Below are 13,947 nucleotides of genomic sequence, written 5' to 3'. Positions count from 1 at the left end.
AAAAAAATGTTCTAATAAAGGGTGAAGGAAGAGAATGTAAAACTAAAAGTCGAAATGGAAAAACAGAACGCAAGAATATGAACTAGAAAGAGAAGTCGGAGGTTAGAAACGTGATGATGAAAAAAGTTTCAGATGCAGAATTCAACAATGAAACTGAGTTACAGGCAAAGTTAGCAAAATAGTGGAAAAAATTGGAAGGGAGCCTACCATAAGGGCAAAAATAGCTCAAATGAAAAAGAAAATCTAAACAAGAAAGAGCAAGAGAAATACTCGTAAAGATGCTAAAGGAAATAATAAAAATTAACATTCTCAAAAATTCCAAGCACTTGAAAGGGACACAATTTCGAATATATGTATGAAGGTTATTTCAAGTCAATAAGAGTCAGCGTCGGTTTGAGGACATGGAAGTCCACTGGGAAATTTACAAAGTCGAGCCCTGCTGTATTTGTATATAGATTATACGAGTAGATGTTTTTTGAAAAAATTATGCTGTTTTTGGAATTTTGATGACGCTACCACGAAAAACAAAGCTAGGAAAAACATTGTGGAAGGAAGGTTATTTTGACAGAACTTCCCTCGCCTTTGAAGGATGGTCCGACAAATTCGGCTTCTTTAAAAAGTTATAAAATTAGATTTTGCGATAACTGCTAACCTCTATAAAATGGCGTAATTAACATCCCAGCCACTCCTGCTTCTTTAAATATGAAATATATTTCAAACAGATAACTAACGAGAAAAAATATGGACATTCTCAGTATATGCTTAACTTAAACTATTTTTGTTTATACTTCGACAGTATTCGATTTTTAGCACGTTCAGATTACATTAGCGGTTAAAAGAAAATGAAATTTGGTTGATTTTGTGGAGGAAAGGTCCAAAACCAATCTTAAAATATTTTTATGATTTCGCAACATTCAGTTTTTGCAATTTCAAAGTTAAATTGTAAAATATTGTTATACTTATATTGTTGTTTTTTTTTTTTTTCAAAAATTGGAACCTATGGGTAAAAAGTCAACACGGATTCATATGCATGACTATGTTATTTTATAAAATTTAAAGTTCGGTACAATTCTCAAATGACGTCATAATTTTTTGGGAAAGCCTTAATCGATTTATTATCTTTCCTATAACTAAAACATTTGGAATATTTCAGTACATTCGCTTTTGCAATTTTAAAGTTAAATTATAAAATACAATTTTGAATTTTTTCCCTAAAATCTCGATGTCTAGGGGAAAACTCAACACGGATTCTAAATTACACATACAAGGAGCATGTAATTTTACAAAATTTAAGGAACATTTGTTCCGCGTCTTTTCATGAGTAGTTTCTTGTGGATAATAAATAGGTTAGAGAGAACACAGTAGATATCCAAAATGTCATACAAATAGCGTTCTTGCAATCAACGAAATGGGTTTAGGTGTGCCGACGGATGTAAAGTTTGCTCAAGATCTGATAAATAAATACGTTTAAAACTGAGGCAATGTCATCTTCAAATCAATAACCGCATATATTACAGCCTACTGTAAATCAGAAAGTTTTCGATATAATTAATCGTAAAAATTTCAGATTAGTTTTAATATGTTCTCTGGTTTTAATAACTGATATCGTAAAGAAACAATTCCATACAAATACACTTTTTGTTTACTGTGTAAACAGTTTATTAGCGAATTTTTTCACAAAAATAAAAAGATTACGTACTTATTGCGTAACTTTGACTAGTTATAGTTATTAAGCAACTATTGTCTGTGTTGCACACAACTCTATCTCTAAAATAACCTGTCTCAACATCTATAACTTGGACTAGAGCAGAATTAAATTCTTATTAAGTACACGCTAATGAGCAGATATGCCATTCATCTATTGTAATAACCATTCTGGTTTTGGGCAATATTGTACATTCCAATTGTACAATAAAAAAATGGACTTATGGCTGCAGCAACTAATCCTGCTCCTAACATTGGCCTGTATAAAATCCAAGCAATTGCTATAACAAGTAATGACACAGAAATAGATATAGCAAAATTTGTTGAAGAAGTCATATCTCCAACCACAATATTTCTTAATAATGGAATCCTGAAAACTAATTTAATTTCATTAGACAAATATTTTAATAAAGCAGCATAACTTACAGAGAATTTTTATTAACCTGGCGAGGCAAATGGAAGAAGCGTATAAAATAAAAATTCCCGCAGCTCTTAATTTCCACGTTTCAAGTCTCACGTCATAATGTTCAGCATTGAACATCTGATTAATAGATAAATCGCCATGACGTAATAAGGCGATTCTGTGTCCTTTTGTTGTAGTATAAGGTACCAGTATTCCTTCCTTTTGCATTGCAATTACTGTAACCTAAACAACAATAAAGTGATTTTTAATTAAATCAAAACAAAACATACAACTTCATTAGCCAATCCTGCATAATAAAACTGCACCCGAATATCTCCAACTTCTGGATTCCAGACATCATCACAATGATAATATATCCCCATATGTAACTTGACATCTCTTCTTTCTGGTCTTTCATCACTTGTGACTTCTACATAATCAGTGAATTTCTCTTTAATATGATTTCCCAACATTAAATGACCCACGCGAACAAATGGTGAAATATAGATGTACGATCTTAAGGGGATTTCCCTAAAAGTTTTGATCAGTTGCAGCATGGAACTTTTTGGCTCATAATTACGTGGGATTCTGATGACCATGTCTTATGTAAAAGCCGCTACTGTCTACGAGTTTATCTCTCCATTCTGTCACATAATAATAATCTGAAGAACTGTAACTGTGGTCCAGATCATTATCCATATCATCTCTGGGTCTAGAATTGTTTCCATTTCATTAAATTACTTTGGAATACGCGTAATAAACTCACGATCGCTCCTCAACCCATTGATACATCTGCACCCGTCTTTTCAACTTAACTGCTTGTATGGAGATACCATACTCCGGTTCAGTTAAGGGTTCCTCAATTAGTAAAGGTCCAGTAATGTGCACTAAATGGCCGTCTAATTCTGGGCGTATTCTTTCATATGGGTTTAGTGAAATGACATGGTTGTAAGCTTCGTCCAAAGAATGGGCATGGTGAACTGCTCTGCCCTGCAACAAGCGACATAACCTCACTTCGAAAAATACAAATCTAACCTCATTCCACGTTAGAAGCCAGATTCCTAGACATAATAATCCAATTCCAATTAAGGAAGTTAGCCAGCTTCTCTGAAATTCATCTGCTAAGGATGAGGGTGAAGATGAGGGCATAATTTAAAGATAATTATGGCGAACAAAAAACACGCATGCTCGTAGTGTAGTATAAATTCCAGGGGTAATAAATTGCACAGCTGCAAGAAAATGAATTTTTCATACGAAAACGGCAACAGAATTCTAAAAATTTCGGAATCGTAAGTCGTATTAATCATTATTCTCTATATGTTCTGTTATTTTGTTAGAATGAGTTGTTTTATTTTTGTGTTGTTAATAAATTTATCTATTTGGGGATATTGATTTCACGCTAGTTGTTTTGGTTGGTAATCCCAGCTCATTTAGGGCAATAATAGTTTGAAAAAAATGGCGCTTTTTAGATAGTTGTTGAAACAATGAGAGCCCTTGTGGTTTCCATATGGGTTTTCATCAATCTGGTGTTTTTTGGCATGTGTGGGTATATGTACCTGCTATGGTCACAATACTGGATGTTTATGGAACGCCAGACGGGAACCACCACATCAACATATGACCAACAAATCTACTATTACAATCGTGGTTTTCTGCCCAACGATACCAATAAAACCCATAACATAACAGAGACCAAACTTAGAAGTAAACATAGCCTTAAAGACAACATCACATTCACGTTAATCAAAAATAGCAAACCCAGATTCCCCAATCTCCAAGGCAAAGATTTTGAGTTGGACACTAAAAAATACATTTGTCTGAAAAACGACACACCTAGTGACTGTTCAAAAAAAACTACAGAATTCAAAGAAAAAATTCTGAAGGAGTTACGGCGCGTTCTTGAGGACGAAAGCAACATTCTTAAAAGTGCTGGAGAAAATCCTTACAACGTCCAGTATGAAGGCACTAAAGGAAATTTTGGTGATAAAGCAGCTAAAGAAATTATGTGCGAATTAAAAAAACTTAGAGTGAAAACGTTGAAACGAGGCGATGTAGTTGGAGGCCCTAAAAATCTCGGCGATTTTCTTCCAAAAAGAAGTCTGTTCGAGAACAAGAAATTCAACAGTTGCGCTATTGTTGCTAGTGCCGGTGCTCTTAAAGATTCTAATTTAGGCAAAACGATTGGTAAGCGATGACATTAAGTTAATGTAAGAATTACTTATTAGCAATTTGAATTTTAGATTCTCATGATTTGGTGCTGCGTTTCAATCACGCGCCGACGAAAGGTTTCGAAGAAGACGTAGGCAGAAAGACAACCGTGCGCTTATTGAACTCCCAGGTGGTTACGAGGAAGGAGTTTAATTTTCTTGAATCAGATATTTATAAAAATGTAACGATTGTGGCGTGGGATCCGAGTAACTATAAAGCGTCGCTTGATGAGTGGCTTGAAAAACCCGAATTTAATTTATTTCCTGCGTATGTTGAATACAAAAAGAAAAATGACAAAGCTAGATTTTTCTTAATAAACCCACAAAGTTTGTGGGAGCTGTGGGATTTTCTCCAAAATAATTCTCCAAATCGGCTTAGACGAAACCCGCTCTCTTCCGGTTTTTTGGGTGAGTATATCAATATTCCCAATTAAAAAGATAATGATTTTTTATGACTATTAAGTAATTATATAACACCACTTGATGCAATATATTCGCTTTTTTGCAACATAGTGATGTAATCTCTATTAATCTCTACATAGAAATTAATATAGTTCCAGAAAAAAAAAAACATCCGTCGGGAGTAATTGAATTGTTAAGGTTAATTGAAAAGGGTACCTAAATCTTGTTTAGAACATTTTTATTTTTCTGCAAAATTTGTAGAACGAATTAATATCATTATGCTTTAACTGTTTATACCTACTTTATTTTCTCATATTCTTCTTATTTTACATATTTTGATATAAACTAGGGCACGTTTGTATCATTTCGACTAGTAATATGTCTGGTCTGACTAATCTTGAACTAACAACGAGCTAATGAAAGCTAAGTAATTTTGATTATCTACTAGTGAGGGAAGCAATAGATAAAATTTTATGTGTATAGGTATAAACCGACAAATCATAGTCATAGATGACGCATCTTGTACTATGAACGCTTAATCTCAATAGATTGCACAATTACAATTCACGTTTAGCTTGCGGTGTTTAACACCCATATGCAGTTTTTCTTTCATTTGTTTATCAGTATGAAAATAATATGGATGTTTCTATATCACATCATTTTTTGGAATTTTAAATTTTCAGTTATGTAATAGACAATTTCACGAACGCTAATTTCATATTTTCTCAAGATTTCATAACCCCTAGAATATGGAAGAATAGGTCTCTTGCTTCCGTCTGTCTGTCGTCTGTTGGCGTCAAGGACGTTGTAGCCATACGGCGCCGGTGTCCTTGGCTAGAAATTAAATTAGATAGATAAATCTGTCAAATTACTGAACTAATTGTTATGAAGTATTAGTTGTATTTAAAAAATATCCCGTCAAAATCAATGGTAAAGACCAAATCAAAATTTATTTGACCATTCTTATCAAAAATTTAATGACGCCATCTCAAAAAATATAAAATATTTCTTTATTTTTAACATACGTATTAAATTAATTTTATTAAGAAAATTGCAGAATCAAATTATATAGTTTGACTAATCAACTGGGATTGTTTTATGGTTTGTGCTTGTACGGTGAGGTAAGTTCTGTCGTAATTATTTTAGACTAATTTTTTAATAAGCATTTAGTTAAGTTCAAATGCTAACAATCTGATTTTTACTAATAAATATATCCTTTATTTTTTTTATTTTTAGTAACCGTTTTTTGGTATTAGCATTTTTCAAGTCAACTTGTGGCAAAACTGTAAATTAAAATAAATTAAGCAAATCTACATTTTTAATGTTGCTTCATCTAAAAATTCCTAACATTAAAAAATTGTCGTTTTCTAAAAATTTAAAACCGTTTCCGATGAATAGCAAAATATATTTTTTGAAAAATCGAGTTGTTTAGAAAAAACACAATGTATCATACTTTAATCACCCACACTCTGCCACTGCGTTTGATTGGAACGCATCATGTTTCGAAAACACACTCTGTTGTCTTTTTTATATTTTTTCTGGTGCGGAGTGTCAGTTCGCATTTCGTCACCGACGATATAAAAGGAAGAGTTAATTAATAATTGCTCCAAAAATATTAATATATTGGCTTTTACTTGTGTTTTTAGTGAATTGACCCATTGGAATGAGCAAGGACACGTATGTCAATTCCAACACATGCAGTGTGATACTATTAATAAAATAAGCCTTTTCATCTGGAAAGCAGCTGAATACCCAGATCTATGAGTCAGATTTACTAGTTAGGTATTATTTGACTAAAGAAGAAAGCAGGTTTAGACAATCAAAATTATAATGATAATAATAATAATAATAAACAAAAATAAGCTTTATCAGTACAAGTACAGGCGTATATTATTTTATAAGATTGAAATGGTGTTTATTGAGCAAAATTTTAAGGTGCCGTCATTACACGTGGGTGAAAATGAACAGACAAATTTTGGTTAGCGTTTTACCGTCCACACGATATTTCCAACACAGATCAAATTTAACAATCGGTGCAATAGTTCCAGAGATAATCTGCTTAACAAAAATCGAAACAAACGGTAGACAGACAAACGGAAAAAGAAGTAGTCCAGGGGCCATAAAACGTCTAGAAAACATGGAAGTAGTCATTCATCGGATGGACCCTATTACAATATACAACATTTAATTAAATAAAATCAAATTTTAGCATCAGGTAGCAATGCTTATTAATATGTGTGTAAGTAACTAGTTTGTGTAGAGTCCATGTACTGACTTCTTCGGAAATTCCATGTGTTTGTAAGGAGTGACAACACATTGTTGTGAAATCTGATATAAGACTTTTGAGCTTGATGTATTACCAACCCAACTATAGTTCATATAATAATTTGGTGACATATTATGATCGTTCAAGATGAATTATCACGTATGTATAAATGACAATAGATGTTTAAGTTTACATCTTATTTTGACGTTTTTCGTAACGCTTTTATATTTTACTGCTTGGAAAAGTTTAGGCCAACGATGTGAACTCTCAACTGTATGTTATTTGAATGTAGTATTGTTTGATTTTATTTTGAAGTTCTCGATGAGTAAAAGTAAAATATATCATTTATATCTCTAACTTTTTTTTACCGGTGCAGATAACGAATATAACATTATCCCGGGTGCTTTTTGATAATACTGATTTATACAGTGCATTTTATTACAACGTTGTAGACAAACATACAAATTGGTGAGTTTTTCAACAACTGTCAAGAAGAGGAAATATCAATATGGGATTTTAACAGCCATTTTCCTAAATGGCGAATTCTGAACTTCTGTGTGCGTTTTGTTGTTGAAGAAATATTGTAACCGAGTTCATCGGCCGACTGGTTACTTTCATGTTTTCTTAACGTTTCATGACCCATAGAGTGCAAAAAAAATAGTCTGCCGTTTCCGCCTGCCTGCCAGTAGTCTGTCGTCTGTGCCGCTTTTTATTACACAGTTGAACTCCGAAACTACTGGACCAATTCTTGCTAAATTTTGTACTTATGGTAACCAAAATTTGTCCAAGCATTCCCAACAACGCGAGGATTACAAGAGTGAATGTTATTTATATTTTATAAAATTCTCCTGCACTTGCGGTTTTTGAAACCATGTTAACTCTAGACACCCAGAATTTGGAAAAAAAAAAAAAATCAAAAGGGTATAACATTTTACAATTTAAATTTGAAAACGGGTAACAGAATGGTTCGAAATCTCACAAATGTTGTAAGGTTACCGTAAACATGGTAAATCGTTAATGAAATTTTATTTCCCCCCGGCCACCAAATTGATGGCCTTATTCTCAAATTTGGTCCAATATTTCCCATCTAAAATGTGCAAAACATTGAGTCTATATTTGTAGTTAATGCATTCACACTTTTTTCTTTTATAGAGGCTATCACAAAAAAATCGCAAAATCAAATTTTATAATTTTTCAAAGAACAAAGATTCGTTGGACTGTTTTTCGGGGGCGAGGGAATTTTTACGATTCTTTTTAATCCATGACTCAGTTCCGGTTAAGGAGTGTGTCAAAAACTTATCAGTAAAAGTACCAGCATTTACTGAAATATTGAAGATCATGAAATTTTAAAGTTTCTAAGTAAAAAATATCTGAGTTGTAACGATTTATACGCCGTCAAATTTACCATTAGTTTTATCATTACGTTAAACCACTTCCTTAAACAGTAATTGTATCGATAAACCAAAATTTTAACTCGTAAGTAGAATCGTATGTAACAACATATTTTCTTACAGGCGGCAAAATTCTTTGATTAAAAAAAAATGTAAAATTTTCCAACGAGTGCTGAATGTGTGAATCATTTATGGACACTCTGTAGTTGGTTTCTAAATTAGCTTCTAGAACGTTGTACATTAATACACAAATATCAAATTCAATTTATATTGAATCTCAATGGGGACTGTCTGAAACAATGCACCCTCATTATAAAAAATGGCTCTTTTTGATACACTTTCCCTTAAATTGACCTCAAATCGTTACAATAGTAAAGATTTCCTTTAGAACATTTGATCTTGTTATAAACCGTGTCCAACAATCACTGTACCGTGTAAAGATAGTTTTGGTAATAAAACTTTTACAACATATTTTAAAAATTTGACATTGCAAAATGTGATGGTGGCGTTTGCTAAACATTTGAATCTGCATCTATTGTGGTTACAGTTCCGAAATATACAGACAAAAAACGAGAAAATCCCTTGTTAAAACACAAAAATTATTAAAATTTAATAATTGTGGCTTATGTACGCGATTTTAAAATATTGAAAACTTTGAAAAATGTTTCATTGTTTTTGCTTCTTATAATTTTGTATATTTAGGTTTTAATGGTAAAGAGACCCATTTTGATTTTCTGTTAAATCCGTTACTGGTACTTTACAGCATGCACTGGTTCCCACAAGATCTTTTCAATTTACTCTTTATTTAATATTTGCACTAACAGATTGCAATATTTTTTTCTTGAAAAGTATAAATGTTGGTGTTATAAGAAACAGTGTATCAACACAGTTAGAGCACAAGTGTTTACTGGAAATGTTTGTTAAATTTAGCTAAATCCATTCTGTACTTGTAGAACCTACATTAAGTAAGTCAACAAAGTAAACATTAATAAATAAAACAAAATTACTACCGTCTTTATATGCACTAATAAACAAAAATATAGAATATTTTGAAAGTTTCATAAATTTTGAAAAATCAATCTGCACATTTGTGTAGGCCCAAAAGACCTGAATTCATAGGACGGAATCGTCAATGGATATTTTTTTCTATTAGGTATACACTAACTTAGTAAGTCTCGTTTATTATTTTCAATTAAGTAATTGTGATGACAAAAATATTCCACGAGAATATATTTTGTGTGGTTTTTACATGGTCATTTTTTTTCAAATTAATTGTCATTATTTTAAGTCGATAAGTATAGTTAAAATTCCACAAGCGAAATAATTAATTAATGATGCTTGTTGATGTGAACAAGATGGAAATATTTCTTTTCTGAAAATCATATGGGTCATGTAAATTTAATTGATATTATTTGTTTCTGAGAGTGTGTGGAAAATTTAAAATGTGAAAATGAAGTTGATTAATTTATATCAAAACCATGTGTTGTCGCATATGTCACGCAGACCAGTAAATTAATCATCAATTTAATTTCCACTTTTCTAAAAAATGTGACTTGCAAATTGAGCACGCAATCTGTATCCGACATAAATATTGAGAAACAATGATTGTTTATTGCCATTCTGTTCTGTTATTAATAGATTAAATAAAAGTCACGTACATATGTATGTTATGTTTACAGTATTATTTGGGAAATACTATAATTTATACTATATTACGAGGTTTGTGGTTTGTTCCTGTGGATTTGTCATAATATGACTGGCGCAGGTATAATCGGATGTAGAGGAAGTAAAAATATGAATGTATAAGTGTTATGTAGGTATATATTAATCATTCTCTTAATCTACACGCGCGTATAAATTTTCGGAACTACAGCAATTAGGAAGTGGTTTACGGCTGTTTCAAAATCCAATGGTAAAATTTATTTTTGTCCGGAAATGATTCGTTGCGGCTACTACCATTATGAAATTGTATTCTCCAAAGGAGTATTATGCTTAACAATTACATAAATTGTTTTTATGTACTTCATTGTTTATTAAAATAGAGAATATTTTGAGCAACGCTTGTCTATAAGTGAAGATTTTTGTTAAAAATCGTATATGAATATATGTTCAAGATTTTTTAGGTTTCGTTTTAATAAGGCCTGCAAGATATCTCATCTGTTTTCGTTTTCGTGTTAAATTTAAATTAAAAAATAAATCTTAAATTATACATTTTTTCTTATAAAGATTCTTCCTGGAATAGTTATTTACATTTTTTATTTTTAATATGCATTATTGAAGTTAATATAAAATATATTTTGAACTCTCTTTTAGGTCTGGGCATTCTGCTTCCCTTGTGCAACTTCATCGACATGTTCGAATACGTTCCATCAGCTCGGGCCACAAAACGTTGCCACTACTACGACCCTGAAGATAATCCTGCTTGCACTTTCGGAGTTTGGCATCCACTTGCCGCTGAAAAACTCCTTACTTATCATATTAACACGATCGACGATCAAAAGGTTTTCCAGAGCGGTTATGTTCGAATTCCAGGATTTAAAAATTTTAGATGTTGAATCGTTAGGAAGTTTTTAGTTTTTTTCGTTGGAACTTTTTAAACTGAACTTAGATCTATCGACGTCAATTAATTACGAACTGCAGATGTGGTCTTTGATGATTCATCGAGATTTTTGTCGGTTAATTTCCGCTTTTGCGTATTACTGTGTGAGTTATAAGCGGTTTTGCGGTTAATTCGAGAACATCAAACAGCTAGACGACGTTTCCGGAATTTCTGAGTTTTCAGACAAAAGGTTTTTGAACGCAGTTTGAATATTTGACACTTCCAAAGATTTATTGTTGAACGTTCTCTTTTTTGGGTTTTCATTTTTTTGAAGTAAATAGTGTTAGTTAAACAAAATGAAAAATTAGTTGATAATAATATAATAAATTTACACAATTTTATCACTAAAAAGTGTCTATTATTGTTAAGTGCTTTACAGATGCTTTTGCTTAGACTGTAATTTTTACTGTTTGCGTTTTCTTTTATTTGAATTATACAAGTTGCTCCAGTAAATAAATTCTTATGATTATCTTCGTTCCGCATATAATATAAGGATAGCTTTAAGCATTGGTACTAATGTAAAATGAGTTTATTTATTTTACATTATGAATTATGTCTTAAGAAACGACTCGATTACAAAAATTGTGTTAATTTTTGAAAATATAGTAGCATCTAAAATGCATACAGTATTTTTTCCTATCATATCGTTGAAAGTTTTTTTTCATTGCATATTACAAAATTTTTAATGTAATTTAACTGCTTTAAGAAAACATAAAATCTGAGGTATTTGAGAGATTTTGATAAATTTCTTTCTCCCTCTGAAAATTTCACATACATTATTCATCATTTTTCAACATATTATATAAAAATTGTGCTACTATATTAATCAAAAATCACATCAACGTGTTTTTCTCAAATTTAATTCTTAGTTCTTACAAAAATTTCACAGCATAAGTACACACTCTACGTAGGTACTGTAATAATGAACAACTCAGTTACGTAAATGCGACTACGAAAAAATTATTCTTAAAAAACAGTAATTTCTTGGTTTAACACATTCGATTAAATACTTATATTTGCACTTTCTCTCTATTAGATTTTATATTTGGCGGGTTTGTTTTTTTAACGTATTCTGGCATCAAATCTAAAAAAATTCAATGATTTACGGAATAAGGAATGTTTTAAATTTTTATTATGTGGAAGTATTATGAAAATATTAGTTAAGAACGTCGACATCGCATCTTTAAATAACACAAGATCTTTATATTAAAGCATTGCTTGTATTCTTATTTGCAACTTTTCTTACAAAGAACATTGTTGGATATTGAATTACAACCTTATAGTCTTGAATTATTAAAGATATGAATTCTTATTTCACAAACAACCGACAACGGATTTTGGAAGTATTCATATCTGCTTAGATTTTTAATAATTATTAAGCCATTAGTGGATACTATTTATTTAGGATATTTTTTTTTGTATTTATTGTAATATAGGTATAAAAAATAAATATAGCTATAGTTTGTTATATTGCTGAAGTTTCAGTAACAATGTTAAACATATTTCCGTACACCATAGAAGGAGTTTTTGTATTTTAAAATGCATTGGTGGTTTGCTAGGTTTCTTCGGAAATAATTGTAGTGTAAAACGAATCTTGTGATATACATTTGATGGTGATAATTTAAAATTTAAACTATTTAATGTAGTTGTTAATTAGGATGGCGAAATATTATTGTAATGTATTGTAAAAATCATGAAATAAAGAACTACAGTTTTATTTTCATTCATTCAGAAACCTTCACATTGTAATATTATTTTTCCGTTTGTATTATCATTAAGCGTATGTTTCACCAAAACCTTCTTGGTTAACCTCAGAAGTTAAGATCAAGATATAAAATAATCACTTTGTTTATTTTTCACTTTATAATTTGTTAATAGGTTAAGGAAAAAAGTTCATTAAACCAACGTTTTGAATTGTAAGAATGTGAGGTGCACTTGACTTCGTTATACACGATTTTTGCCCCAGGTGAAAATGATTAATTCAAAATAGTTTCGCTATTTATTCATTTATTTCGGAAAACCGTAATTATTATTTTTAAGTTTTAGCTAAGAATGATAACATCATTACAGCATACCGTAGATATCTTTCCAATTAACGTTCTTCTCAACTTTCGAGTAAAACCACACCACCTTGTTATCCTTCGATTCTGACTCCTGCATGATAGTTGAAGGAAGTATTGTAACATATTGACGAATGCCTAATTTCACGCTTTGGGGTTGACAAGCTGGAGAGCACAAAAAGTTAAGTTGCCTGTTTCGGACTACCTGTTGGTGATGTCTTTGACTCAAAACTTCAGGTTGTCAATCTTGTCATTGTCTCCTATATATAAACTGTATATTGGAGACGATGGAATGAATTTCTTACAAATTTTGGAAGATTCATCAGACAGCTGATAGCATCATTTCAAAAATTATTAAATAAATTTCATTGAACGATCAATTTTGACATACTTGCGACAGAGTATTTCTTAGGAAAAATAATGTATCGCCTGGTTTACTTTTGCGACTATCTAAGAAATGGCCTTTATGCAATTTTCTCGAAATTCTGTAAACACAAGAACGTTACAGTTAGGGTTATATATTTAATGTATTTATTTATTTATGTTTAGTTTACACACGCAATAAAAGTACAACAAATCAAATACAGAATACAAAAAAGTACATACGTAACATATACTACATTAAATACACATTACAGTTTTTCACATGGGAATATTAAAATCGTTAGTAAGTACATATTGTATACAATTTTTAATTTTCCCTGCTAACTGACAAGACCTCACTTGACCTGACTAAATTAATACAGAATTGAAGATGTGATCTTAACGTACTATTTTGTAATGGACCAAATCAGTAACGTTATTTATTAAATGCATTTAGTTGTTCCTGTTTTTGGTTGATTAATTTCCAAGTTCCTATAGCATTATTTAAATTCCTTTACTTAATATTTGCTGCTTTTTTAAGTTTTATCGTCT

The 13,947-nt window shown here is 31.1% G+C and overlaps 2 protein-coding genes across 4 annotated transcripts; one reads left to right on the top strand and one right to left on the bottom strand.

The window, feature by feature from the left end:
* Positions 1-1,630: 1,630 nt before the first annotated feature.
* On the bottom strand, positions 1,631-3,298 carry LOC135122617 (transmembrane protein 43 homolog). 2 transcript variants are annotated; one of them, XM_064046906.1, is made up of 6 exons: positions 3,143-3,298; positions 2,874-3,097; positions 2,688-2,819; positions 2,401-2,638; positions 2,131-2,350; positions 1,631-2,081 (listed from the first exon to the last, which is right to left on the bottom strand). In XM_064046906.1, exons 1-6 carry the CDS (start codon positions 3,254-3,256, stop codon positions 1,855-1,857), a joined length of 1,155 nt encoding a protein of 384 aa, XP_063902976.1. In that variant the 5' UTR covers positions 3,257-3,298; the 3' UTR covers positions 1,631-1,854. The 2 variants fall into 2 exon arrangements, with proteins under 2 accessions (XP_063902976.1, XP_063902975.1); XM_064046905.1 differs by having other exon boundaries at positions 2,398-2,638; positions 3,143-3,296.
* Positions 3,299-3,307: 9 nt separating this feature from the next.
* Positions 3,308-12,673, top strand: LOC135122615 (beta-galactoside alpha-2,6-sialyltransferase 1). 2 transcript variants are annotated; one of them, XM_064046901.1, is made up of 4 exons: positions 3,308-3,396; positions 3,577-4,291; positions 4,348-4,722; positions 10,687-12,673. In XM_064046901.1, exons 2-4 carry the CDS (start codon positions 3,592-3,594, stop codon positions 10,926-10,928), a joined length of 1,317 nt encoding a protein of 438 aa, XP_063902971.1. In that variant the 5' UTR covers positions 3,308-3,396; positions 3,577-3,591; the 3' UTR covers positions 10,929-12,673. The 2 variants fall into 2 exon arrangements, with proteins under 2 accessions (XP_063902971.1, XP_063902973.1); XM_064046903.1 differs by having other exon boundaries at positions 3,321-3,396; positions 3,581-4,291.
* The last annotated feature ends 1,274 nt before the right edge of the window (positions 12,674-13,947 follow it).

Source organism: Zophobas morio, unplaced genomic scaffold (assembly GCF_036711695.1).
Source record: "Zophobas morio isolate AGI-343-1 ecotype UQ-CSIRO unplaced genomic scaffold, CSIRO_AGI_Zmor_V1 ptg000005l, whole genome shotgun sequence".
Classification (NCBI taxonomy): domain Eukaryota; kingdom Metazoa; phylum Arthropoda; class Insecta; order Coleoptera; family Tenebrionidae; genus Zophobas; species Zophobas morio.
Note: the sequence above shows the minus strand (reverse complement) of the source record. Positions and strands in the feature narration are given on the sequence as shown.

Coding starts and splice junctions, on each gene's coding strand:
- LOC135122617 (XM_064046905.1), bottom strand. CDS start 3,256: ATGCCCTCATCTTCACCCTCATCCTTAGCAGATGAATTTCAGAGAAGC. Junction 2,820..2,873: donor CAATGGGTTGAGGAGCGATC/GTGAGTTTATTA, acceptor AAACAATTCTAG/ACCCAGAGATGATATGGATA. Junction 2,639..2,687: donor CATGGTCATCAGAATCCCAC/GTAATTATGAGC, acceptor CAAAACTTTTAG/GGAAATCCCCTTAAGATCGT.
- LOC135122615 (XM_064046901.1), top strand. CDS start 3,592: ATGAGAGCCCTTGTGGTTTCCATATGGGTTTTCATCAATCTGGTGTTT. Junction 4,292..4,347: donor TAATTTAGGCAAAACGATTG/GTAAGCGATGAC, acceptor TTTGAATTTTAG/ATTCTCATGATTTGGTGCTG. Junction 4,723..10,686: donor GCTCTCTTCCGGTTTTTTGG/GTGAGTATATCA, acceptor ACTCTCTTTTAG/GTCTGGGCATTCTGCTTCCC.